The following is a 27,692-nucleotide window of genomic DNA, read 5'->3' as shown; positions in this document are numbered from 1 at the left end:
GAGAAATGTGAGGGGAAAAGAATGGGAAATGTGAGAGGAGAAAAGGGCGGGAATCGCGAGGGGAGAAAAGAGAAATGAGAGAGGGAAAGGGAGAGAAACATGAGAGGAAAAAGGAGGGGAAGTGTGAAGGGAAAAGAGAGGGAAATGTGAGGGGGAAAAGGGGAAATGTGAAGGGAAAAGAGAGGGAAATGTGAAGGGAAAAAGGAGGGAAACGTGAGGGGAGAAGAGAGGAATGTGAGGGGAAAAAAGAAAAGAAGTGAAGGAAAAAGGGTGGGAAAGGGGAGTGAAAAAAGGATGGGGAACATGGGGAAAAAACCCCAGTACAACTTAGTGACCCTGCACTCCCGTGTGCCTCACATTTCACCCCAAAAATATTCCTTCCATCACTTAAAGATCACCTCAGGTTTTACCCCCATGATTTTTCTGACCTGTCCAAAAAAAAAATCACAATTTTACCCTCAAAATGTCCCTTCCCAACAATCTCACTTTTACCTCAAAATGGTCATTTTCTCCCCTAAAGATGAACTTGTTGGCTGTACCTGGGGAAAAAGTGAAGAACTCCAAGACTCCAGAGGTTGTTTTTTCCAGCAATATTTTAATTACAGGACAAAGAAGCTGCTACGTGAATATATATTTATATAATAAATCCGTAAAGTTATAAAGGAAACCGGAATTTTCTGCTTCCCGTCAAAATTTTCCAGGATCAGGCGCTTTATTAGGCGGATTTCTCATAATTTTCCTCCTTGTTTCTCTTAATTTTTAATACTTTTCCACAGTTCTCCTTATTTCTCTCTAGATTCTTCTCCTTACTCTTCTTCATTTATCATTATTTTCCCATATTTTTCTGTATTCCTCCAGATTTCTCCATGATTTTCCTCATTCCTCTCCTAATTTTTCCACATTTTTCATTTCTCCTTATTTTTTTTCTAATTTTCCATCTCTCTCCACATTTTTCCTCCTAATTTTTTCCTCATTTCTCTGTGCTTCGCATTTCTCGCCTTTTTTCCCTCTTCCCCCCTTACTTCCCCCATTTATTTTTTTTTTTTGGTCCACAAAACGCTGCTCCGAGGTGGGAATGTGAGTGAAAAACCTAAAAAAAACCCCCCCAAAACCCCGGATTTTTCCCCTCTGGAAAAAAGCCATAAATTAGGTGAGAAGTGGGGGAAACGTGAGGGGAGAGGGAACCCTCGGGCTGCGCCGCCGAGCCCGTGAAAAATAGCGGGAATTTCTCTCTTTCTCTCTCTCTCTGTGTCTCGTTACCAAAAATAACCATTTCCGGGCGCTGCGAGGCCCCGCGGGAGGCGGAACCCGAGGAAAAGTGGGAATCGCATCCCGAAATATCCCAAGATCAATCAACTGTTGCATAGTAGGAGGCGGGGGGTCGGGGATCCGGGATCCCGGGGGATCCTGGGGGATCCGGGACCGTCGGGGATCCCGGGGGATCCCGGGGCCCCGCTCAGAGGTCGCTCTCGCCGTACAGCGCCGTGGAGAAGGATTTGTAGTCCAGGGCGCCGGGGACGCCGTCGGGGCCGGGGTAGGGCGCCATGCGGGCGATGCAGTACTCGGCCTGCGCCGCCGGCAGCTCCCGCCGCAGCTCGGCCGCTGTGATGTAGTTCTGGGGGACAGCGGGGATAAACGGGGGAAAAACGGGGAAAAACGGGGGTTAACCGAGCCCCGGTGTCAGTGAACCCACCAGGGGATTGACAAACTTCGAAAAAGTGGTCCCCAAATCCTGCCTTGGTCTTACTCCCCAAATCCCACCCTGGAATTCCCAAATCTCACCTCATAATTCTGCTGTGTCCTTCCCAGACCTCATTGCCCCACTCCCAAACCCCCCAGGGCCACCCCAGACCCCAGTGCCCCCTTCCCAAACCCCTCAGAACCATCCCAGACCCCACTGCCTGTTCCCAAACCCCCCAGGACCACCCCAGACCCCAGTGTCCCCTTCCCAAGCCCCCCAGAGCCCGCTGTGCCCACCTTGTCCCCGGCCAGCACGCGGAAGCTGTTGATGACCTGCTCGGCCGTGTCCGTGTCCGTGGTTTCCCGGGACATGAAGTCGATGAAGGCCTGGAAGGTGACGCTGCCGCTGCCGTTGGGATCCACCACGGCCATGATCCGCTGGAACTCGGCGTCGCCCTGCGGGGAGAGGCCAGCTCGGGGATCCTGCCGCTCCCCCAGGCGTTCCAGGGCCTTCCGGAGCTTTCTCCCCGGGAATTCCGGAGCTTCTTCTTCTTTCCCGCTGGGATTCCCCTGCCCTTCCTCCTCCCCTTCCTCCCCCCAGAGCGACGGGATAAAAACAGGAGGAAATAAAAGGTGCAGAGCAGGAGAAGGGAGAGGTTACCAGGCCGGATCCCGCGGGGCCCAGCAGGGCGCGGAAGTCGTTGGAGTCCGTGCGGCGCTTCGGCTGCCGGGAGGAAGAGGAGAGGAAGAGGAGGAAGAGGGAAAGGGAGAGGGAAAGGGAGAGAAAAGCAGAGAATCTGTTAGAGGAGGAAACCGGCCCAGAAAAGGATGGAAGGAAAGGAGGAAGGAAGGGGAGAGGAAGGGAGGGAGGAAGGAAGGAAGGAAGGAAGGCAGGCAGGCAGGAAGGAGAGGAAGAGGAGGAGGAGGAGGAGGAGGAAGCAGGCAGTACCTGCCGGTCGTTCTCGACGTCGTAGCCCAGGCTGATCAAACAGGCCTTGAACTCCTCCGGGCCCAGGGCACCGCCGTGGTCCTGGGCAGACAGAAAACGGAGAAATGAGGGAAAACGGGAGGCAACTCCCCCATTCCAGGGGGGAACGACCCGTGGGGCTGCTGCGGGTGGGATCCCAGATCCCCCCAGATCCCCCGGGATCCCGGACCTTGTCGAAGTGGTTGAAGGAGGCGCGGAACTCCTGCATCTGCTCCTGGCTGATGCCCTTGGCGTCGCGGGTCAGGATCTGGTTCTCCACCTCGTTGATGGTCCGGGCGATGGTGGTCAGCAGCTGCTCCCAGCCCACGCGCAGGTGCTGCACCGCACGGCAACGGGGCAGTGAGGGGCAGCGGAGCACCCCGATCCCCTGCGCTGGGATCCAGCGCCCACGGGATCATCCTGATCCCCACAGGAGGGATCCAGTGTCCTCCGGAGCACCCCGATCCCCTGCGCTGGGATCCAGCGCCCACGGGATCATCCTGATCCCCAGGGAGGGATCCAGTGCCCACGAGATCATCCTGATCCCCCGGGATGACCCCAATTCCATGAGATCCCAGCTCCACGTGCAGCTGGAATCCAGCTGTGGAGGATCAGGGCCTGGGACCCCCAAATCCCTGTGGGACCCCTCCCTCCCCAGTCCCAGCTTCTCGGTGATCCCAAATCCCCTTGGGACGACCCCAAATCTCCTCAGGATGGCCCCAAATCCCCTCGGTGACCCCAAATCCCCTCGGGATGACCCTGAACCCCCTCGGGATGACCCCAAATCCTCTCAGGATGGCCCCGAATCCCCTCGGGATGACCCCAAACTGCGGGGCTGCCAGGTCCCCACCTCCATGGTGTAGTTGGAGTGCTGGTTGTCGAAGATGAGCGCCTCCTGCACCAGCTGGTGCTGCTGCTCCAGCAGCTCCAGGTTGGGTTTGTACTCCACGATGTTCTCCTCGTACTCCTTCAGGTGGTTCAGCTGGTCCTCCAGGGTCCCGTTCATCTCGATGGAGATCCGGCCGATCTCCTGGCATCGCGGGGGATTCCCTTCCAGAGCCCCGACCAGAGCCGAGCGGCCCCGGAGCCGATCCCAGCGCTCCCGGCCCCTCCAGCACCCCACCGGATCCCCCCGGGCGATCCCAGACCCCTACGCAGGAATCCCGTCCCGCTTTCCAGGATTCCACCGATCCAGCCCTTCCCACGGCTCACAGAGCTGGGATAACGTGGGCATGGAGCAGCACCAGAGCTGACTCCACCATCTCCACCATCCCACCCTCTCCATCTCCACCTCCTCCATCATCCCTATCTCCATCTTCACCTTTCTCCACCATCCCACCCTCTCCATCTCCACCATCCCACCCTCTCCACCTCCACCATCCCTATCTCCATCTCCACCTTCTCCACCATTCCACCCTCTCCACCTCCACCATCCCTATCTCCATCTCCACCCTCCCCACCATCCCACCCTCTCCATCTCCACCTTCCCTATCTCCATCTCCATTCTCCATCATCTCAATCTCCATCTTCACCATCTCCACCATCCCACTATGTCCATCTCCACCATCTCCACACCTCCATCTTCTCCACCATCTCCACCTCCACCATCCCACCATCTCCATCTCCATGTCCACCATCACCATCTCCACCATCCAACCATCTCCATCTCCACCATCCCACCATCTCAATCTCCACCATCCCAATCTCCATCTCCACCATCCAACCATCTCCACCTCCACCATCCCACCCTCTCCATCTCTATCCCCATCATCTCCACCATCCCACCACCCCCACCATCTCCATCTCCACCACTCCACCATCCTACCACCCCACCCTCTCCATCTCCATCCCCACCATCTCAATTTCCATCTCCACCATCTCCATCTCCACCATCCCATCATCTCCATCTCCACCATCCCACCATCTCCATCTCCACCATCTCAATCTCCATCTCCACCATCTCCATCTCCACCATCCCATCATCTCCATCTCCACCATCTCCATCTCCACCACGCCACCCCCTCCATCTCCATCTCCCCTGTCTCCATCCCCACCGCGGCAGCCGGGGGTGGCTCCTGACCTCCATCTTGGTCTGGATCCAGGGCCCCACGCGGTTGGCCTGGCTGCCGAACTGCCGCCGCAGGTGCTCGTTGGAGTTCTGCCGGCTCTGCTCCTCCTGCAGCGCCTGGTCCCGCTTGGGCACCAGCTGCTGCACCTGGGGGGCAACGCACAGGGGTGGGAACGCCGGCGAAACCGGGAAATCCTACTGGGAACACTGGGAAAGGGTGGGAACGCCGGCGAAACCGGGAAATCCTACTGGGAACACTGGGAAACACTGCTGGGGAGACTGGGAAATCCTACTGGGAAACTGGGAAATCCTACTGGGAAACACTGGGGAAACCGGGAAAGGGGGTGGGAACGCCGGGGAAACCGGGAAATCCTACTGGGAACACTGGGAAAGGGTGGGAACGCCGGCGAAACCGGGAAATCCTACTGGGAACACTGGGAAACACTACTGGGGAACACTGGGGAAACTGGGAAAGGGTGGGAACACCGGGGAAACTGGGAAACACTGCTGGGGAACACTGGGGAGACTGGGAAATCCTACTGGGAAACACTGGGGAAACTGGGAAATCCTACTGGGAAACTGGGAAAGGGTGGGAACACTGGGGGGAAACTGGGAAACACTGCTGGGAAACACTGGGGAAACTGGGAAACACTGCTGGGAAACTGGGAAAGGGTGGGAACACTGCTGGGAAACTGGGAAAGGGTGGGAAACACTGGGGAAACTGGGAAAGGGTGGGAAACACTGGGGAAACTGGGAAAGGGTGGGAAACCCTGCTGGGAAACTGGGGAAAACGGGAAAGGGATGGGAAACTTCCTACAGGGAAACTGGGAAATCCTACCCTGTGGGAAACTGGGAAAAAATGCAAAAAGGGATGGGAAACCCTGCTGGGAAAGGGGAAAAACTGCAGGAAAAGGGGGAAAACTGCAGGAAAAAGGGAGAAAACAGCACAAAAGGTGGGGAAAAGGAGTGGGAAAGGTGGGGCAAAGGGCGGGAAGGGGTTAGGCTCCCCTCGTACCCGCTCCCACTTGGAGTTGATGATCTGGGGCGTGACCGAGGTGTAGGGGTTGCTGGCGGGCAGCTGGATCCCGTGCAGATCCGCGATCCGCTGCGCCTCCCGCTGGATCCCCAGGATCGCCTCCCGCTCCTTGTCCGCGTCCGGCAGCGTCGACTTGAACTGGTCGTGGGCGGCGATCAGGCCCTGGGGCACGCGGGACACGGGGATTACTCCTCGGGATTATCCCTCGGGATTATCCCACAGGGTTATTCATCAGGATTATTCCAGAAAATTATTGCTGAGAATTACTCTACAGGGTTATTCCACAGGATTATTCCTCAGGATTATTCCCAAGAATTATTCCACAGGATTATTCCAGAAGATTATTCCCAAGAATTATTCCACAAGGTTATTCCACACGATTATCCCACAGGATTATTGCCGAGAATTATTCCAGAAAATTATTCCCGAGAATCGTTCCACAGGATTATTCCACAGAACCATTCCACGGAACCATTCCACAGAACCATTCCACGGAATCATTCCTCAGAATAATTCCACAGAAAATAATTCCACAGAAAATCATTCCACAGAATTCTTCAACAGAATTATTCCTCAGAATTCCACAGAATCATGCCACAGAAATATTCCTCACAATAATTCCACAGAAAAATTCCATAGAATTCTTCCACAGAATCCCACGGAATAATTCCACAGAATTCTTCCACAGGATAATCCCAGGCAATAATTCCAGAACAAATCCTCAGAGCTCTGGGGACTGCAGCTGGGAGCTGCTCCAGCCCCAAAGCTCGGCCACAGAACCGGCCAGAAAACGCCCAAACCCCACCGAAAATGGAATTTTTTGGTTTTGTTCTCGTTACTTTTGGGCCAGGCGGCGCTGCCCACCTGGATCTCCTCGATGGTGTGCACGATGAACATGTCCTGCAGGTCCTCCATGGCGCTCTCCATCCAGTTGTTGAAGGGCGCCGCGCGCTTGGCGTACTCCAGGTGCAGCTCGTCGATGGTCTCCAGCTGCTTCTCCGTTTGCTGCGGCCAAACACGCCGCGCTGGGATCCCCGTGGGGTCTGGGGCTGGGATCCCGGTGGGATCCCGGGGTGGGATCCGGGCTGGGATCCCCGTGGGGTCCGCGCTGGGATCCCAGTGGGGTCCCGGGGTTGGGATCTGGGCTGGGATCCCGGTGGGATCCTGGGTGGGATCCCGGGTGGGATCTGGGCTGGGATCCCAGGTGGGATTCCAGTGGGATCTGGGGCTGGGATCCCGGTGGGGTCCGGGCTGGGATCCCGGTGGGGTCCCGGGGTTGAGATACCGGGGTGGGATCTGGGGTGGGATCCAGGGTGGGATCCGAGGTGGGATCCCGGAGTGAGATCCGAGGTGGGATCCCAGGGTGGGATCTCAGGGGTGGGATCTCGGGGGTGGGATCTCAGGGGTGGGATCCTGGGTGGGATGCTGGGCTGGGATCCAGAGGCTGGGATCTGGGGTGGGATCCCAGGTGGAATCCAGGGGCTGGGATCTGGGGTGGGATGCTGGGCTGGGATCCTGGGTGGGATCCAGGGACTGGGATCTGGGGTGGGATCCCGGGGTGGGATCCAGGGGCTGGGATCTGGGGTGGGATCCTGGGTGGGATGCTGGGCTGGGATCCTGGGTGGGATCCAGGGACTGGGATCTGGGGTGGGATCTGGGCTGGGATCCCGGGGTGGTTGGGATCTGGCATTGGGATCCTGGGTTGGGATCTGAGGTTGGGATCGTGGGGTGGGCTGGGATCCTGGGGTGGGATCCAGGGTTGGGATCCCGGGATTGGGATCCAGGGTTGGGATCTGGGGCTGTTTGGGATCCGGTCCCTCCCTGCTGACCTCGAGCGCCTCGCGGCGGCTGTGGGTCAGCGAGCCCAGCAGGTCCCACTGGTCACAGATCTTCTGGCACCGCGCGTTGACGCTCGGCGAGTCGTAGTAATCCAGCTCGCTGGGAAACGGGGGAAAACGGGGAAAAACGGGGGGGGAAATGGGGAAAAACGGGGGAAAATGGGGAAAAACAGGGGAAAATGGGGAAAAACAGGGGGGAAACAGGGAGAAAATGGGGAAAAACGGGGGGAAATGGGGGGGAAATGGGGGGGAAATGGGGAAAAACGGGGGGAAATGAGGGAAAAATGGGGGAAAATTGGGAAAATGGGGGGAAATGGGGGAAAATGAAGGGGAATGGGGAGAAATGGTGAAAAAAACAGTGGGAAAAGAGGGAAAGGCCATGGAAAAAAGGGGAAGAATGGGGAAAAGGGGAAGACAGCAGGAAAGGGTGTGAAGAGGAACAAAGAGGGGGATATTTCGGGTCATTCTGGGTGTATTTGGGGCCAGTTTGGGTAATTTATTGGGTAATATTTTGGGGTGTGTTTTGGGACATCTCACAGGTTGTTTTGGGCTCTCCCATTCTGTACTCGGGTGATGGTTGGGATCTGCTTTTGGGGTCCCCCCCGGGACACTTTGGGGGTGATTTTGGGATCCAATTTGGGGGTTACTTTGGGGCTCAATTTGGGGCGTTTTGGGGGTGTTTTGGGTTCCCATACTTGAGCTCCTGGGTGATGGCTGGGGTTTGCTTCTGGGGACACTTTGGGGGTTATTTTGGGGTCCAATTTGGGGCATTTTGGGGGTGTTTTGGGTTCCCATACTTGAGCTCCTGGGTGATGGCTGGGGTTTGCTTCTGGGGTCACTTTGGGGGTTATTTTGGGGTCCAATCTGGGGCGTTTTGGGGGTGTTTTGGGTTCCCATACTTGAGCTCCTGGGCGATGGCCGCAATCTGCTCCACCCGGTCCTGGTGCGCCGCCAGGTCCGACTCGAAGGCCTCGTGCTTGCGGAGCAGCGCCCGCACCTGGGCCAGCGAGGCCGTGCCCGAGTCCCGGTCCCTCAGGGCCACCTCCTTACCTGGGCAAGGTGTGGAGACACCCCTGAGACCCCTGAACCCTCCCTGTGCCACCTCCTTACCTGGGCAAGGTGTGGAGACACCCCTGAGACCCCTGAACCCCCTCTGTGCCATCCCCTGTGCCACCTCCTTACCTGGGCACAGGTGTGGGGACACCCCTGAACCCTCCCTGTGCCACCTCCTTACCTGGGCAAGGTGTGGGGACACCCCTGAGACCCCTGAACCCTCCCTGTGCCACCTCCTTACCTGGGCACAGGTGTGGGGACACCCCTGAATCCCCATCAGCCCCACTTCGATTCCTTGCTCCCCAAATCCATTCCCTGCTCTCCAAATCCATCCCCTGAACCCCCAAATCCTGGTGTCTGAACCCCAAATCCATCCCCTGAACCCCAAATCCATCCCCAGCCCAGTACCTTCCGTCCACCCCTCGTGGATCGAGGCTTTCTGCCGGAATTTCTCGGCCAGGTGATCCAGGCGCTCCAGGCGCCGCAGCTCCGTCAGCAGCCACTCCTCGTGGCCCTTCTCGGCCTGCTCCAGGCGCTGCCAGCCCGCCCCGATGTCCTGGGGACCCCAAAACCCCTCAGAGTCACCCCAAAAACCCCTGGCACAGGTGACCCCACTCCTTGTGGCCCTTCTCAGCCTGCTCCAGGCGCTGCCAGCCCGCCCCGATGTCCTGGGGACCCCAAAACCCCTCAGAGTCACCCCAAAACCCCCTGGGACCCTCCCAAACCACCTGAGCCCACCCTGCCCTCTGGCAGCACCCACGTGGGTGGGTTTAGGGTGGGTTTAGGACACACTAAGGTGGATTTGACCCCCTGAAAACCCCGAAATTCCCCCCCAGGACCCCGAAGACCCCAGACCCACTGAGACCATCCTGCCCTCGCAGGGCTGGGGCAGATTTGGGGCCGCTTAAGGTGGGTTTAGGACACACCAGGGTGGGTTTTAGACCCCCCAGGACCCCGAAGCCCCCAGACCCACCGAGACCATCCTGCCCTCGCAGGGCTGGGGCAGATTTGGGGCAGTTTAAGGTGGGTTTAGGCACCCCAAGACCCCGAAGCCCCCAGACCATCCTGCCCTCGGAGGGCATGAAGGCCAGGGCAGATTTAGGGTGGATTTAGGACACACCAGGGTGGATTTTAACCTGCCCAGGATCCCGAAGCCCCCAGACCATGCTACCCTCGGAGAGCTGGGGCAGATTTGGGGCAGTTTAAGGTGGGTTTAACCCCCCCCAGGACCCCGAGGCCCCCAGACCCACCGAGACCATCCTGCCCTCGGAGGGCTGGGGCAGATTTGGGGCAGTTTAAGGTGGGTTTAACCCCCCCCAGGACCCCAAAGCCCCCAGACCCACCGAGACCATCCTGCCCTCGGAGGGCATGAAGGCGGGCCGGCCGCTGAGGCGCAGCTTGGTCTGCAGGGTGTTGAAGTTGATCTCGAGCTGGCACTTCTCCTGCACCTTGGGGGGTTTGTGCACGCGCCGGTACTCGCGGAAATCCTCCAGCTTCTGCTGCATGGCCGGGATGGTCTTCTGGGGGTCCCGGGCCTCCAGCCAGGGGATGGTGCGCTGGATCCACGCCAGCAGCTGGGGGGACACGGGTTTGGGGTGTGGGGTGGGGTTTGGGGGGCTGGATCCATGCCAGCAGCTGGGGGGACACAGATGTGGGGTGTGGGGTGGGGTTTAGGGGGCTGGATCCACGCCAGCAGCTGGGGGGACACAGGTTTGGGGTGTGGGGAGGGGTGTGGGGTGGGGTTTGGGGTGAGGTTTGGGGTGTGGGGTGGGATTTGGGGAGCTGGATCCAGGCCAGCAGCTGGGGGGACACAGGTTTGGGGTGTGGGGTGGGGTTTGGGGTGTGAGGTGGGGTTTGGGGGGCTGGATTTTGGGATGTGGGGTGGGGTTTGGGGGGCTGGATCCACGCCAGCAGCTGGGGTGACACAGATTTGGGGTGTGGGGTGGGGTGTGGGATGGGGTTTGGGGTGGGGTTTGGGGTGTGGGATGGGGTTTGGGGTGTGGGGTGGGGTTTGGGGTGTGGGGTGGGGTGTGGGGGGCTGAATCCACGCCAGCAGCTGGGGGAGAGGGAATTTGGGGTGTGGGGTGGGGTTTGGGGTGTGGGATGGGGTTTGGGGAGCTGGATCCAGGCCAGAAGCTGGGGGGACACAGATTTGGGGTGTGGGGTGGGGTTTGGGGTGTGAGGTGGGGTTTGGGGAGCTGGATCCAGGCCAGAAGCTGGGGGGACACAGATTTGGGGTGTGGGGTGGGGTTTGGGGAGCTGGATCTACACCAGCAGCTGGGGGGAAAAGGGATTTGGGGTTTGGGATGAGGTTTGGGATGGGGTTTGAGGTGTGGGGTGGGGCTGGATCCACGCCAGCAGCTGGGGGACAGGAACTGGGAATGTGGAAGAAGGGTTGGAGGTGTTTTTGGGGTGGTTTTGGGGTGTTTCCCCCTTACATCCGAGGCCAGGAGCTCACAGTGCTCCACGGGGGAGATTTGGGGGTGTTTTTGGGGTGTTTTTGGGGTTTTTTCCCCTTACATCCGAGGCCAGGCGCTCACAGTGCTCCATGGGGGGATTTGGGGGTGTTTTTGGGGTGTTTTTGGGGTTTTACCCCTTACATCCGAGGCCAGGCGCTCACAGTGCTCCATGGGGGGATTTGGGGGTGGTTTTTGGGGTGTTTTTGGGGTGTTTTTGGGGTTTTCCCCCTTACATCCGAGGCCAGGCGCTCACAGTGCTCCATTAATGGATTTGGGGGTGGTTTTGGGGTGTTTTTGGGGTGGTTTTGGGGTGTTTTTGGGGTGTTTCCCCCTTACATCCGAGGCCAGGCGCTCGTAGTCCTCCATGAGCTGCTCGTTCTCCTGGTTCACGGCCAGCACTTTGCAGATCCGATTCGCCGCCGTCTCCGCCTGCGGCAACGGGAATTCGGGAGTTTGGGATTGGGAACATGGGAATGAGGGGTTGGGAATATGGGAATATGGGGTCAGGAACACCCCCGGCCCCAGGGAAAGGGGCAGAGGGAAGAGGAAGAAAAAAAGGAGGAAAGTGTGAGGAAGAAGAAGGAAAAAAGAAGGGGAAAATAAGGAGATAAAAAAGCAGAAATAGGGGAAAAAACGGGGGAAAGGAACGGGAAAATTGGGAGAAAATAGGGGGAAACAAAAAAAGATTGAAGGAAAGAGGAAGAGAAAAGAAAGGGGAAAGAATGGGGAAAGAAAGGGAGAAAAAGGGAGAAAAGGGGGGAAAAGGGGGGAAAAAGGGGGGAAAGGGGGGAAAGGGGGGAAAAAGGAGGAAAAAGGAGGAAAAAGGGGGGGAAAGGGGGGGAAAAGAGAATAAAATAAAAGAAAGGGGAAGGAAAAAGGAAGCCCAGCCCTCTCTGTGCCCGATCCCAAACCCCATCCCGATCCCACGGGCTGTCCTGCCCCAGCAGCAGGAGGAGGAGGAGGAGGAAGAGGAGGAAGAGGAGGCTGGGCTGGAGGTACCTGGGCGGGAAGCAGAGGAGGAATCCAGGAGGAGGAGCGGGAGGACGGACGCCAGCGGGAAGAGGAAGAGGAACTGGGAAGGGCCGGGAGGAGGAAAATCCAACGGCCGGGGGGAGGAAATAAAGGAAATGAAAGAAGGAAATAAAGGAAGGAAATCGATAAATCAAATAAAGGGAAAGGGGGAAGGAGGGGGGAAGGAAAGGAAGGGATTGGGGGAAGCAGGAAAAGGAAGGGGAAAAGGAAAGGGATAAAGGGAAGGGGAAAGGAAGGGGAAAAGGACGGGGATAAAATGGAAAAGGAAAGGGATAAAGGGAAGGGGGAAAGGAAGGGGAAAAGGAAGGGGATAAAGGGGAAAAGGATGGGGAAAAAGGGGAAAAGGATGGGGAAAAATGGGAAAAGGAAGGGGATAAAGGGAAGGGGGAAAGGAAAGGCATAAAGGGAAAAAGGGATAAAAAAAGGAAAAGGGAAGGGAATAAAGGAAGGGAATGAGAAAGGAAATAAAGGAAGGGAAAAAGAAAAGGATAAAGGAAAGGAAAAAAGGAAGGGAATAAAGGGCAAAAGGAAGGGAATAAAGGCAGGGAATGAGGAAGGGAACACGGGAAGAACCCCGAGGAAGCCGGCAGCGTGACCTCAGCAGAGCCAGGCCCCACTTCCCCTGTCCCCAGGCCAAGCAGAGCAGCAGCCAGGCAGATCCCAGATCCCGGGCAGATCCCAGATCCCGGGCAGATCCCAGACCCCGGGCAAGGGCAGCGGGGCCCTCCGGGGCCGGGCTCACCTTCTGGGCCCCGGAGAAGGCGTGGTAGAAGCAGGACACGTAGGTCATGATGGCCTTCTCGTCGGGCCGCAGCGTGCCCACGATATCTGCCCGGGGAGAGCAGAGGAGAGCCACAGCTCCAGCAGCATTCCCAAATTCCCAGCGCGTGCGGGAAGCGCTTCCCGGGGTCGGGATCCCCCCCCGGGATGGCTCATGGGGGGTTCGTGTCCTGCCTCGGGCCCTGTTCCTCAACCCCCCCAGAGCCAGAGGGGCTTCTGGAACCTCGGCCTGCCCTGCACGTGGATTTCCGTGGAATCCCGTGGATTTTCCATGGATTCCCACAAATTTCCCATGGACTTCTGTGGATTTCCGTGGAATCCCATGGATTTCCATGAATTTTCCATGGATTGCCAAGAATTTCCCATGGATTTCCATGTATTTCCCACTGATTTCCATGGATTTCCCATGGACTTCCGTGGACTTTTATGGAATCCCACGATTTTCAAGGATTCCCATGGATCCCCATGGATTTCCCACAGATTCCCCAGGGATTTCCCATGGATCCCCATGGATTTCCATGAATTTCCCATGGATTTCCATGGATTTCCCATGGACTTCCGTGGACTTTTATGGAATCCCACGATTTTCAAGGATTCCCATGGATCCCCATGGATTTCCCACAGATTCCCCAGGGATTTCCCATGGATCCCCATGGATTTCCATGAATTTCCCATGGATTTCCCATGGACTTCCGTGGACTTTTATGGAATCCCACGATTTTCAAGGATTCCCATGGATTTCCCACGGATTTCCATGGATTCCCACAGATTTCCCACAGATCCCCCAGGGATTTCTCCCAAATTCGGGATTCCCGGGCGGATTTAACCCCTCATGAGCCAGCCGGGGGTGGTCCCGGAGCCCCCCCCGAGCGACAGCGGCCGTGGCTGGAAGAGAAGCGAGCGTGAGAGCGGAGAGAGAGCCCCGAGGGAGGATCCGGGGGGAACGTTCCGGAAGGACGGATCCGGGAGGAAGATCCCGGAGGCTCCCGGTACCTTCTGGGCCCCGGAGAAGGCGTGGTAGAAGCTGGACACGTAGGTCATGATGGCCTTCTCGTCGGGCCGCGCCGTGTTCACGATGTCTGCGGGGAACCGCGGGGGTGAGACTGGGCACGGGCGGGGAGAAAACTGGGAGCAAACTGGGAACAAACTGGGAATACATTGGGAGCAAACTGGGAACGCACTGGGAATGCACTGGGAATGCACTGGGAATGCCCTAGGAGCAAACTGGGAATGCACTGGGAGCAAACTGGGAACAAACTGGAAGCAAACTGGGAACAAACTGGGAACGGGCTGGGAGCAAACTGGGAACAAACTGGGAGCAAACTGGGAACAAACTGGGAATGCACTGGGAGCAAACTGGGAGCAAACTGGGAACGCACTGGGAATGGGCTGGGAGCAAACTGGGAATGCGCTGGGAACAAACTGGGAATGCACTGGGAGCAAACTGGGAACAAACTGGGAGCAAACTGGGAGCAAACTGGGAGCAAACTGGGAATGCACTGGGAATGCCCTAGGAGCAAACTGGGAATGCACTGGGAACAAACTGGGAATGCACTGGGAGCAAACTGGGAACGGGCTGGGCCACGGGGCCACGGGGTCGGCACCGGAATTCGGCTCCAGGGCCCCAAATCCTGGGAATCCCCCGGACGGGCACGGATCGGGGCTGGACGGGGAAAATTGGGGTGAGGTCAGGCGGCTCCTCTGTGGGACCTGGAACTGTGGGGTCAGAGAGTTGGGGGGTCCTGGAAGTGTGGGGTCCTGGAAGTGTGGGATCGAAGAGTTGTGGGGTCCTGGAATGGAGGGATCAAAGAATTGTGGGGTCCTGGAATTGTGGGATTAAAGAATTGAGGGATCAAAGAGTTGCGGGGTCCTGGAATTGTGGGGTCCTAGAATTGTGGGATCAAAGAGTTGCAGGGTCCTGGAATTGAGGGATCCTGGAATTGTGGGGTCCTGGAATAATGAAATCAGAGAATTATGGGATCCTAGAAGAAAGGAATGCCAGATTTGTGGGATGCTGGAAATGTGGGATCCTAGAAGAAAGGAATGCCAAATTTGTGGGATCCTGGAGTCATGGGATCCTGGAATAATGAAACCCAAGAATTATGGGATCCTGGAAGAAAGAAACACCAGATTTTTGGGATCCTGGAATAATGAAACCCAAGAATTATGGGATCCTGGAAGAAAGGAACGCCAGATTTTTGGGATCCTGGAATAATGAAACCCAAGAATTATGGGATCCTAGAAGAAAGGAACGCCAGATTTGTGGGATGCTGGAGCTGTGGGATTGCACAGCGGTGGAGTCCTGAGAGCTCTGCACCCCTGACATAACAGGATGACGAAATCAAAGAACACCGGAACGGTGAGCACCCCAAACCCCGGACGAATCCACCTGGGCAGCTGGGAACCGCAGGAAGCCAGGTTAAATCAGGGATCCGGCGCCTCCCGCGAGGAAATCCCCCCGCAGGGCCCGGAGGAGACCCCGGGACGCCGCGGATCGGGAACCCCGCGCTTACCCTCGGCGTCCAGCATCTTGGGAATGTCCAGGTACTTCTCGGCCACCTCGAAGGCGTTGTTGAGGTTGGTGACGGGGTCGTCCTGCGGGGCAGCGGAGGCTCCGTGGGTGGGAATTCCGGAATTCCCGGCTTTCCCAGGGGGACGGGCGGGGGGTTACCTTGCGCAGCTTGTCGTACTCGATCAGCTCCGGGCGGTGCCGGTGGATGAGCGCGTTGAAGGCCAGCCCGTCCTTCCAGCTGCGGGAAAACGGCAGTGAGATCCCGGGAATCCGCGGGGAAAACGGGGATCGGATCCCGGGAATCCGCGGGGAAAACTGGGATCGGATCCCGGGAATCCGCGGGGAAAACGGGGATCGGATCCCGGGAATCCGCGGGGAAAACTGGGATCGGATCCTGGGAATCCGCGGGGAAACTGGGATTGGATCCCGGGAATCCGCGGGGAAAACAGGGATCGGATCCTGGGAATCCGCAGGGAAAACTGGGATCGGATCCCGGGAATCTGTGGGGAAAACGGGGATCGGATCCCGGGAATCCGTGGGGAAAACTGGGATCGGATCCCGGGAATCCGTGGGGAAAACGGGGATCGGATCCCGGGAATTCACAGGGAAAACTGGGATCGGATCCCGGGAATCCACAGGGAATTTGGGAATTCTGACCCTGCCTGAGCCCAGCTCGCCCTGGGGAATGGGAAGGGGAAGGGGAAGGGGAAGGGGAAGGGGAAGAGGAAGGGGAAGGGGAAGGGGAAGGGGAAGGGGAAGGGGAAGGGGAAGGGGAAGGGGAATGGGAAGAGGAAGAGGAAGAGGAAGAGGAAGGGGAAGGGGAAGAGGAAGGACCTGATGTGGAAGTTCTGGACGTTGACGTTCTTGTACGGAGCCGTTTTCCGCTGGCACCAGAGCAGGAGCCCCTCCTTGGCCGAGGTCTCTGCGGGAGCGGCGACCACAGATTGGGGTGGGTGGATCCCGGGGGTGGATCCCACAATCCCAGGGGTGGATCCCGGGGTGGATCCCGGGGGTGGATCCCACAATCCCAGGCGTGGATCCCGGGGGTGGATCCCACAGTCCCAGGGGCGGATCCCACAATCCCAGGCGTGGATCCCGGGGGTGGATCCCACAGCCCCAGGGGCAGATCCCCCAATCCCAGGGGTGGATCCCAGGGGGGATCCCACAATCCCACAAGCAGATTCTGGGAGCAGATCCCACAATCCCAGGGCAGATCCCACAATCCCAGGGGCAAATCCCAGGGTGAATCCCACAGCCCTAGGGGCAGATCCTGGGGTGGATCCCACAATCCCAGAAGCAGATCCCAGGGGCAGATCCCAAAATCCTAGAAGCAAATCCCACAATCCCAGGGGCAGATGCCAGAGTGGATCCCACAATCCCAAGAGTAGATCCCTGGGGCAGACCCCATAATCCCAGGAGCGGATCCCAGGGTGGATCTCACCGCCCCAGGAGCGGATCCCGTGTGGATCCCACCGCCCCGGGAGCAGATCCTGGGTGGATCCCACCGCCCCGGGAGCAGATCCTGGGTGGATCCCACCGCCCCGGGAGCAGATCCCGGGTGGATCCCACCGCCCCGGGAGCAGATCCCGGGTGGATCCCACCGCCCCGGGAGCAGATCCTGTGTGGATCCCACCGCCCCGGGAGCGGATCCTGGGTGGATCCCACCACCCCAGGAGCGGATCCTGGGTGGATCCCACCACCCCGGGAGCAGATCCCAGGGTGGATCCCACCGCCCCGGGAGCAGATCCTGTGTGGATCCCACCGCCCCGGGAGCGGATCCCGCGCCGCGTTACCTTCCACGGAGATGTCCTGGATGGCGAAGCGCAGGATGATCGTCCAGATCATGCCCAGCGTCATCTTGGCGTTCCCGTCCACGATCTCTGCGGGGAAAGCCCCAGGGAACGGATTCCAGGTGGGAATTCCCAGCGGGAATTACGGGCTCGCGGGACCCCGGAACTGCGGGGGCCCCGCACCGCAGGAGTCAAAAAATGGTGGAGTCCCAAAACCAACGGATCCCACATCCGGGAATCCTGCAGGCATGGGATCACGGGATCTGGGAATGGGGGGAGCTTGGATTTATGGAGTACTGGGACACGAAGTTCTGGAATTACGGGGACCCCAAAATGATGGAAGTTTAGGATGAAGGGATGCCGGATGCGTGGGACGGCAGAACCGGAATTACAGATCCCAGAATTCATTCCAGAACCACGGAATCCTGGGACCGTGGAACTGTTTGGGTTGGAAAAGACCCCGGAAACCACGGAGGGAGGAACCCCACAGGGGAGGGAAGCGGGGAGGAGCTCTGGGCTCCTCGTCGCGATCCCACATTCCCGAGGCTGCCTCCAGCAGCCCCAGCCCTTGTTTTTTGGGAATTCCTGGGCTGGGGGCGGGTGCCGGGCGTCTCCCGGCTCGGGGCCGGTCGGGACTCGCTCGGCTCCGGGCACGCGGAGCTTTCCCGAGCCTGGATCCCAACAAACCGGCCCGGCCGGAGCCGCTGCCAGCCCGGCCCGCCCGGCCCCGGGGGGATCCCGAGGGATCCGGTGGGAATGACCCCGGATCCCGCAGGGAACGGTCCCAATCCCGCAGGGAATGACCCCAGAGATCCCGCAGGGAATGACTCCAGAGATCCCACTGGGAATGACCCCGGATCCCGCAGGGAACGGTCCCAATCCCGCAGGGCACGACCCCAGAGATCCCGCAGGGAATGACCCCAGATCCTGCAGGGAACGGTCCCAATCCTGCAGGGAATGACCCCAGACCCTTCAGGGAACGGTCCCAATCCCGCAGGGAATGACCCCAGAGATCCCGCAGGGAATGACTCCAGAGATCCCACTGGGAATGACCCTAGAGATCCCACAGGGAATGACCCCAGACCCTGCAGGGAACGGTCCCAATCCTGCAGGGAATGACCCCGGATCCCGTAGGGAATGATCCCAGAGATCCCACAGGGAATGGTCTGGATCCTGCAGAGAATGACCCCAGATCCTGCAGGGAACGGTCCCGATCCTGCAGGGAACAGTCCCAGAGATCCCACAGGGAATGGTCCCAATCCCACAGGGAATGATCCTGGATCTCACAGGAAATGGTCCCAATCCCACAGGGAATGATCCCAGAGATCCCACAGGGAATGGTCCCAATCCCACAGGGAATGATCCCAGAGATCCCAGAGGGAATGGTCCCAATCCCACAGGGAAAATTCCATCAAAAACCACGGAACAGCCGTGACCTCCACGAGCTGCACCCGCTGCCTTTGAGTCGGGAATCCCGGAATCCCCAGAATTCCTGGGATTCTCAGGCACCCCATGACTCAGCGCGGGGGTGGGGACACCACCCGGGTTTGGGTCAAGACTAAAGGGTTTGGGCCAAGGTTAAAGGCTTTGGGTCAGGGATAAAAGGGTTTTGGGTCAAGTTTAAAGGGTTTTGGGTCAGGTTTAAAGGGTTTTGGGTCAAGTTTAAAGGGTTTTGGGTCAGGTTTAAAGGGTTCTGGGCCAAGGTTTAAGGGTTTGAGTCAGCGTTAAAGGTTAAAACCCCTCAAAATCCCCATTTTGGCCTAAAAGGGGCGAATCCCGGGCCCTGGGGTGGCAGATCCCAGTGGATCCCAGCAGATCCCAGCAGATCCCAGCGGATCCCCGCGGCGGGGCCTCACCCTCGGCGCCAATGGAGACGAGCTTGACGCCTTTGCTGGCGATGAAGTCCAGGGCCTTGTTGACATTGTTGATCTTGTGCACCCTCATCTTGCCCCGCTCCGGCTTCGGGAGCCGCTCGCCTGCAACGGGACCGGGCTCAGGACTGGAGGGGCTGGGCCAGGACTAAAGGGTTTGGGTCAGGATTAAAGGGTTTGGGTCAGGACTAAATGGTCTGGGTCAGGACTGAAGGGTCTGGGCCAGGACTAAAGGGTCTGGGCCAGGACTAAGGGGTCTGGGCCAGGACTAAGGGGTCTGGGCCAGGACTAAAGGGTCTGGGTCAGGGCTGAAGGGTCTGGGTCAGGATTAAAGGGTCTGGGTCGGGGCTGAAGGATTTTGGGTCAAGTTTAAAGGTGTTTGTGGAAGTTTCAGTACTTTGGGCCCAGCTAGGGGGTTTGTGGGCCCAGTTTTAGGATTTTGGGCCCAGCTGGGGGGTTTTTCTGGCTCAGTTTGGGTTTTTTTGGGCGCAGTTTAAGGATTTTGGGCCCAGCCGGGGGGTTTTTGGGTTGAGTTTGGGTTTTTTTGGGCCCAGCTGGGGGTTTTGTGCTCAGGCCTGACCTGAGATGACCTCGAGCAGCAGCATCAGCTTGAGCCCGTCCCGGAAATCCTCGTCGATGTTCTCGATCTGCGTGCCGGCCTTGCGCAGGTGGGAGTTGCACCAGGCCGTGAACGTCTGCGGGGCCAGGGCCGGGGTCAGCGGGGACCCCCGGGGTTTGGGGGGACCCCCGAGGTTTGGGGAAAACAGGGAGATTGGGGGCCTAGGGGTTCCTCATCCTGCCAGAAATTATCCCACTGGGAATGACCCCACTGACCCCACTAGGAATGACCCCACTGGGAATGACCCCGGGTTATTGACCCCACTGGGAATGACCCCACTGATCCCACTGGGAATGACCCCGGGTTATTGACCCCACTGGGAATGACCCCATTGATCCCACTGGGAATGACCCCACTGATCCCAGCAGGAATGACCCCGGGTTATTGACCCCACTGATCCCACTGGAAATGACCCCGGGTTATTGACCCCACTGGGAATGACCCCACTGATCCCACTGGGAATGACCCCGAGCCCTCCATCCCCCGGGAACGCCCCCTCCCACAACCCCCAGCTCCAGTAATTTGTGGAGCTGGGACGGCTCCACCCCAACATCCGCTTGTAGGGTCACATTTTGGGATCAGGAACCTCTCCAGACAGATCCCTGCCCGCTCCCACCCGGGATCCAACCCCAAACCCAGCAGGAAAGCCGGGCCGATCCCCCGGGATCCGGGAACGCCCCAGAGGCAGCGGGATTCCCGGGAAGATCCCACTTTTGGGGCGGCTGCGGGATTGCCCTGGGCTCCGGGGCGGCTCCGGGGCGGCGCCGGGACTTTGGCCGGTGCCAGGCCCGCACATGCCTGTGCCAGGCGCGGCCGGGCGCGGCCCGCGGGCACCGGCACGCACAGCGGGCACTGAGTCACCCGGCCTGGGAGAGAGATCCCAAAAAATCCCGGAAAAATCCCACTCTGGGATCTCCATGGGCACACACAGCGGGCACTGAGTCACCCAGACTGAGAGAGATCCCAGAAAAATCCCGGAAAAATCCCACTCTGGGATCTCCCCCATGGACACGCACAGCGGGCACTGAGTCACCCAGACTGAGAGAGATCCCAGAAAAATCCCGGAAAAATCCCACTCTGGGATCTCCATGGGCACGCACAGCGGGCACTGAGTCACCCAGACTGAGAGAGATCCCAGAAAAATCCCGGAAAAATCCCACTCTGGGATCTCCCCCATGGACACGCACAGCGGGCACTGAGTCACCCAGCCTGGGAGAGATCCCAGAGAGATCCTGGAAAATCCCAGAAAAATCCTGTTCTGGGAGCTCCTTCACAGATAAACACAAGGGGCCCTGAGAGATCCCAAAAGATCCCAGAAGATCCTTCTGGGATCTCCTTCATGGACACCCACAACGGGTGGTAAGAGATCCTGCAGAGATCCCGGGAAAATCCCATAAAACCTCGCTCTGGGATCTCCTTTATGGACACGCACAACAGGTGCTGAGAGATCCCACAGAGATTCCGGGAAGATCCCATAAAAATCCCGTAAATCTGAGAGATCCCACAGAGATCCCGGGAAGATCCCATAAAAATCCCGGGAATCCCGCTCTGGGATCTCTGCCCCGGCCCGCGGCGTTCCGGGAGAGGCCCCAAATGCCGCCCCGAGCGCTCGGTTCCTTCCCAAATCCGGGAAAAGCGCCGCCAAATCCCGGGAATTCCGGCGCTGAGGGAACCCCGGGTGCTCCCCCCGGAGCCGGGGCATTCCCGCAGCCCCAAAGCCGAGGGTTTTCCCCCAGAAAAGTGGGAATTTGGGAGGTTTGAAGGGCGGCGTGGATGGGAAGCAGAGGGGTCTGGGGAGGGGAGGTGAAATCCGGGATAAAATCCGGGATGAATCCCGCCCGGAGCGACCCCCCCGGCGCGTTCCGGCCAGAAAGAAGCGTCCCAAAAATGCCTAAAAAAGGAGATTCCGCGCGGGCCTCTGGAATTTCCTTCCCACGGAACCGCTGGAAAAGCGTTTTCCAGGCATTGTGTCGGGAGCCGGGAGCCCTCCCCTGCCGGGATCCGGGCGGATCCGAGCCCACCCCACCCCAAATCCCGGGATTCGGGGCTGGGAAAGGGGCTCCGGCCCCGGCCCGCCTCCGCTGGCCCCGTTTTTCCAGGAAAAATGGTGAAAACGGGAAAATCCACCCAGGATTTTGGGATTGCAGAGCTGGGGGATGCCTTTAGCCCAAAGATTTGGGGATTTCGGGGCTGGGGAAGGGGTTTAGGTCACTTTTCATCCCCTTCCCCTCCGTTTGTCCAGGAAAACCACTGGGAAACAGCAGCGGGGAGGAAAACCTGCCTCCTCTTCCTCCTTTCCACGGAAAAATCGGGAATTTCAGGAGGAAAATGCATTTTCCTCCTTCTTTTCCCTCATTTTTTCCCTCAAAATTGGGAATTTCAGGAGGAAAATGCATTTTCCTCCCTCTTTTCCCACATTTTTTCCCTCAAAATTGGGAATTTCAGGAGGAAAATGCATTTTCCATCCTCTTTTCCCTCATATTTTCCCCGAAGCCCCAACTTTGGGACGGAAAATCCCTTGGGAAGCAGCGGGATGTGCTGGTGTCCGATCCCAAGGGATATTCCCAATTTTTTCAGGGAAAAGCCCAACTTCTGGGCAGGCTGGGAACGCTGCCCTGGGCTGATCCTGGGGAATTTTTTTCCAGGAGATCCTCAGCGCCAGCGATTCATCCCCAAAAAAGCCCCAAATTGGGATTTTCCTTTGGGAGCCTCCCAGAATTCCTCATTTTTGGGACCTTTTTGGGAATTTCCCCCTGCGGGAACGCCAACCCTGAGAATTCCAGGTGGGAATGAGCCCCCCCCGGGTGGGTTTTGGGGTCTTTTCCCGGGGTTGGAGCCCCCAAAATCCCAAAAAATCCCGAATATTGAGGTGGTGAGCGAGGCCTCGTTAGGGTGAAAAAGCGGCAGAGCTGAAAGAAAATTCCAGAGGGAATAAAAAACCCAGCCAGGCGTTCCCCTGGGCTCGTTAGCGGGGGTTAATTAACATCATTTGCATAATTAACATAATTAACGAGGCGCCCGCTGGTCCGGGAAAAAGGAGGAAAAATCAGGGAATGACCCAAAAACCGCAAGGAGGGGCAGAAATCCGGGAAAAAAAGGGGGAAAAAAAGGGGAAGTGATGAAAAAAATGAGGAAAAGTCACTGAGAAATCAGAGAAAAGGAGGAAAAAAGTGGGGAAAGTTGGGGAAAATTACCCAAAATTCAGGGAAACTGAGGGAAAACTGGGAAAATGAGCAGAAAACCGGGAACGGGATGATGACTCCAGGAAAAGAGGCCCAAAACCAGGGGGAAATGATCCAGGAACTGTGAAAAATGACCAGAAAGCAGGAAAAGTTCCACCAAAAACTGGGGAAAATGGACAGAAAATTTGGGGAAATGGCAAAAAAATGGGAGCAAAGTGAAGAAAGTCAGGAAGTTACCCAAAAAATCAGGAAATGGGACCAAAAAAATGGGGAAAAGCAAATAGAAATGGTGGGGATGAACAAAATAATGGTGGGAAATGCCGAAAAATCAGGGAAAACGAGCAAAACTTGGGAAAAATGAGCAGAATTTGAGGGGGGAAATCGTTAAAAATTAGGGAAAATGATCAAAAATCGGGAAAGACGAGCAGGAGAGAGGGAATGTGAGGATTCGGGGTGGTGCTGTGCCCCAGCCCTGCCTCCCCCGGAATGTTTTTGCTGGTGTTTTTTTGGTGTTTTTTTGGATGTTTTTTGTTGCTCCCGCTGCATCTGCCGCTCCCGGGGGAGGCCCGAGCGCGGAATTCTCCTCATTCCTTGCCCTTATTCGGCTCCGGGCCGGGATTTTTGGGAATAACGTGGTGAATTCCGGCCAGGATGCTCAGATCCCCCCCCCCAGGCCCGCTCAGGTGGGATTTGGGGGCTTTTTTGGGGGGTTTTTTGGGGTTTTTTTGGGAATAACGCGGTGAATTCCAGCCAGGATGCTCAGTTCCCACCCCGGGCCCACTCAGGTGGGATTTGGGGGTTATTTGGGATTTTTTTGGGGTTTTTTTGGGAATAACGCGGTGAATTCCGCAGGATGCTCAGCTCCCCCCCCCAGGCCCGCTCAGGTGGGATTTGGGGGCTTTTTTTGGGTTTTTTGGGGTTTTTTGGGCCAGGTGGGTCAGGGCGTGCCCGCATTCCACGCGGGATGAGCGCTGGTCACGCCTCGCCGGGGGTGCGGCAGCGCCGGGGGGGGCTCCCCCCAAATTCCCCAAAAAAAAGGGATTTTGGGGAGGTTTTCCGGGTCAAATATCCTGCGTTTTATGGAAATAAAAACACCTGATTGGGGCAAAAAAAATCCTAGGGTTTATGGAAATTAAAACACCTGAGTGGGGCAAAAAATCCTGGGGTTTATGGAAATGAAAACACCTGACTAGAGCAAAATATCCTGGATTTTATGGAAATGAAAACACCTGTTAGGGGTAAAAATTCCTGGAGGAAAAACACCTGCTTTGGGCAAGAATCCCTGGAGGAAAAAACACCTGTGTGGGGCAAAAAATCCTGGATTTTTATGGAAATAAAAACACCCGTTTGGGGCAAAAATTCCTGGGTTTTATGGGAGGAAAAGCACCTGTTTAGGGCAAAAATTCCTGTAGTTTTATGGTGGGTTTGGGGAGGGAGGGAAGGAAGGAAGGAGGGAGAGGAAGGAGAGGAAGGAGAGGAAGGAAGGAGGGAGAGGAAGGAGAGGAAGGAGAGGAAGGAGAGGAAAGGAGACGAGGGAGAGGAAGGAGAGGAAGGAGAGGAAGGAGACGAGAGAGAGGAGGGAGAGGAAGGAGATGAGGGAGAGGAGGGAGAGGAAGGAGAGGAAGGAGAGGAAGGAAGGAGGGAGAGGAAGGAGAGGAAGGAGAGGAAGGAGAGGAAGGAGAGGAAGGAGAGGAAGGAGAGGAAGGAGACGAGGGAGAGGAAGGAAGGGCTCTCGGGGCCACCGTTCCGCTCCCGCTGCTCTCCCGCTGCTCCGGCCGCATTGCTGGAATTCCAGAGAATTCCAGAGGCGAGTCCTGGGGCCGGACACGGCCCCTGTCCCCAGCCGGGGGCTTCGGGACGCTCGCAGCTCCAGCAGCCGCTCGCAGGAACGCGGCGGAGAAGCGGGAGCCGCCTCCGGTGCGGAACGGAGCGAGCTCGGCCCCGGGGGGGAAAAGCAGATTCCCGAATTCCCAGGAAAGGCAGGAGGAGCCCGGGGCAATCAAACCCCGCTCATTAACGCCTAATTAAACCCCGGGGCAGAGCTCGGCCATCGTCCGGCATTCCCGGGAATCCAGCCGGGGGAAATGAGCCCCAAACCCTGAGAAATTCCCGTTCTGGGCAGGGGAGAAGCAACGGGAAAGGCGGGAGAGGAGCGGGAAGCGCCGGGAACGGCAGGAAGTGCAGGAGGAAGAGGAGGAGGAAGAGGAGGAGGAAGCTCAGCCCGCGCTTCCTGTGCCAAAAATAATCCAAGTTAGCCCGGTTTTTTCTTAGAAAAAGCTGGAAGTCGCAGGTGAGCACGGCAACACCAGCAGCGCCGGGCCCGAGGGTCCCCAGGACGGGGGCTCCCCCTGAATGTCCCAAAACTGAGGGGATCCCCCCAAAATTCACGGAGCTCAGCGCCACGCTCGGGAAAGTCACCCCAGAACGGAGGGAATTGGCCTCCAGCGCCAGGGAATCAAAGACAAACACGCGGAACTGAACGCAAAATGAGCGAATGAACTCGAGCCTGTGAATTCACAGCAGAACTCGGGGTTCAAGCGAGGCACAGGGACGGAACAGCGGGAACTCGAGGCAGGACTCGGGGAATGGAACCCCAAACCGAGAGAATGCACCCCAAACTGCGGGGATGGAATCCTAAACCTGGGAATGGGACCCCAAACCTGGGAGAGAATGCACCCCAAACCTGGGAATGGAATCCTAAACCTGGGAATGGAACCCCAAACTGAGAGAATGCACCCCAAACCTGGGAATGGAATCCTAAACCTGGGAATGGAACCCCAAACTGAGAGAATTCACCCCAAACTGCAGGAATGGAATCCTAAACCTGGGAATGGAACCCCAAACTGAGAGAATGCACCCCAAACCTGGGAATGGAATCCCAAACTGCGGGGATTCACCCCAAACTGCGGGGATGGAATCCTAAACTGCGGGAATGCACCCCACACCTGGGAATGGAACCCCAAAATGTAGGAATGGAACCCCAAAATGTGGGAATGGAACTCCAAACCTGGGAATTCACCCTAAACTGCGGGAATGGAACCCCAAACCTGGGAATGAATTCTAAACTGTGGGAATGGAACCCCAAACCTGGGAATGGAACCCAACCACAGGAATTCACCTCAAACTGCGGTAATTCACCCCTAACCTGGGAATGGGAACCGCAAACTGCGGGAATTCACCCCAAACTACAGGAATCGAAACCCAAACACGGGGATTCGCCCCAAACTGCGGGAATCGAACCCCAAACTGCGGGGATTCGCCCCAAACTGCAGAAATGGAACCCCAAACCCGGGGATTCGCCCCGAACCCAGGAATTCTCCGCGGAGTTCCGCCCGTCTCCAATGATTAACCCGGAACACTCCGGCGCCCGCTCGGAATTCCGGGCCAGCCCCTCCCAGCTCCCGGCGGTTCCCACGCCCGGGGGTCCCGGTGGTTTTGGGCGGGGGGGCGATGCAGGGGACCCCCGGTGTCCCCGATGGCTCGGGAAGGCGGCGGATCCCGGCGGATCCCGCAGATCCCGGCGGATCCCCCTTTCCCCAGTGCCCTTTATCCCGTCCCGCAGCGCTCCGGAAGCTTCTCCAGCCGGGATCGGGCGGGACCCTCCGGACCCCCCCGGAACCAGCGCGAATCCCTCGGGGTTCGCTCCTCACAGCCCCCTCCCCAGCACCGGAGACCCCCGAACTCAGCACTGGGGCACCCCAAAACTCAGCCCTCAGGTGTCATATCCCCCCCGAACACAGCTCCGGGGCACCCCAAAGTTCACCCCTCACCCCTCAGGTGTGGTACCCCCCCACAAACACAGCACTGGGGGTCCCCAAAGTTCACCCCCCCCGAACAAAACCCCCCTGGGGGTCCCCAAAGTTCACCCCTCACCTCTCAGGTGTGGTACCCCCCCACAAACACAGCCCTGGGGGTCCCCAAAGTGTCCCCCCCCACCCAGTTATGGGGGTCCTTCCCCCTATGAGCCCACTGAGGGACCCCCCAAAAGTCCTGACACCTCTCAGATGTCCCTGCCCCGGGCTGGGACCCCTCAGGGAGGCCCCTGTGCCCCTTTAGACCCCCCCAGGCGCCCCAAAACTCCCTGTCCCGGGCTCTGACCCCTCATGAACCCCCTCAGGGACTCCCCCGGCCCCCTCAGGGACCCCTCAAAGGAACCCCTCAGAATCGAATCCCCTCAGGGACCCCTCAGACACCCCAGGATCCCTCACGGATCCCCTCAGGGACCCCTCAGACACCCCAGGATCCCTCACGGATCCCCTCAGGGACCCCTCAGACACCCCAGGATCCCTCACGGATCCCCTCAGGGACCCCTCAGACACCCCAGGATCCCTCACGGATCCCCTCAGGGACCCCTCAGACACCCCAGGATCCCTCATGGATCCTCTCAGGGACCCCCAGATCCCCCTGCCCCGCGCTCCGACGCCTCTGGGACGCCTCAGAGACCCCTCAAACCCTCCAGACCCCTCAGGAAACCCCTCAGGCTCTGAAATCCCCTCAGGGACCCCTCAGCCCCTCACGATCCTCCCTCGGTAACCCCCCCAGCCCCCCCCCACCTTGCGCTGCTGTTTCTCCCAGGCGGGGTCCAGGAGCAGATCCCGATCCCAATCGTCCTCCTGGGCCATGTAGTCGCCATTGGGGCCGGGCCCGTTCCCGCCGTACGGGTGAGGCTGCCCCGCGCTGTGGTAATCCACCATTATCGCCGCCCCGATGTCGCGACAGGCGGAGGACGCGCCAGCGACACGGACCCGAAGCGGCCCCCCCCGCGCCCCGACTGCGCACGCGCCGCGCCCCAGGCCGCGCCCACC

At 58.3% G+C, this 27,692-nt stretch overlaps 1 protein-coding gene across 4 annotated transcripts; it reads right to left on the bottom strand.

Moving 5' to 3' along the window:
• Positions 1–575: 575 nt before the first annotated feature.
• Positions 576–27,678, bottom strand: ACTN4 (actinin alpha 4). Of its 4 annotated transcripts, none has more exons than XM_038133476.1 (22): positions 27,441–27,678; positions 19,667–19,781; positions 19,072–19,191; positions 17,219–17,305; positions 16,260–16,347; positions 15,585–15,663; positions 15,427–15,508; positions 12,876–12,961; positions 11,438–11,530; positions 9,986–10,216; positions 9,051–9,198; positions 8,489–8,639; positions 7,581–7,689; positions 6,616–6,756; positions 5,731–5,913; positions 4,728–4,862; positions 3,498–3,677; positions 2,838–2,984; positions 2,630–2,710; positions 2,342–2,404; positions 1,978–2,136; positions 576–1,615 (listed from the first exon to the last, which is right to left on the bottom strand). In XM_038133476.1, exons 1-22 carry the CDS (start codon positions 27,579–27,581, stop codon positions 1,457–1,459), a joined length of 2,778 nt encoding a protein of 925 aa, XP_037989404.1. In that variant the 5' UTR covers positions 27,582–27,678; the 3' UTR covers positions 576–1,456. The 4 variants fall into 4 exon arrangements, with proteins under 4 accessions (XP_037989404.1, XP_037989403.1, XP_037989406.1 ...); XM_038133475.1 differs by lacking the exon at positions 12,876–12,961 and adding an exon at positions 13,907–13,992 and having other exon boundaries at positions 27,441–27,677; XM_038133478.1 differs by lacking the exon at positions 2,342–2,404 and having other exon boundaries at positions 27,441–27,677.
• Between the last annotated feature and the right edge of the window lie 14 nt (positions 27,679–27,692).

Source organism: Motacilla alba, chromosome 3 (genome assembly GCF_015832195.1).
Source record: "Motacilla alba alba isolate MOTALB_02 chromosome 3, Motacilla_alba_V1.0_pri, whole genome shotgun sequence".
Taxonomy (NCBI): Eukaryota; Metazoa; Chordata; class Aves; order Passeriformes; family Motacillidae; genus Motacilla; species Motacilla alba.
The sequence above is the reverse complement of the archived record's forward strand: the minus strand, read 5'-3'. Positions and strand labels throughout refer to the sequence as shown.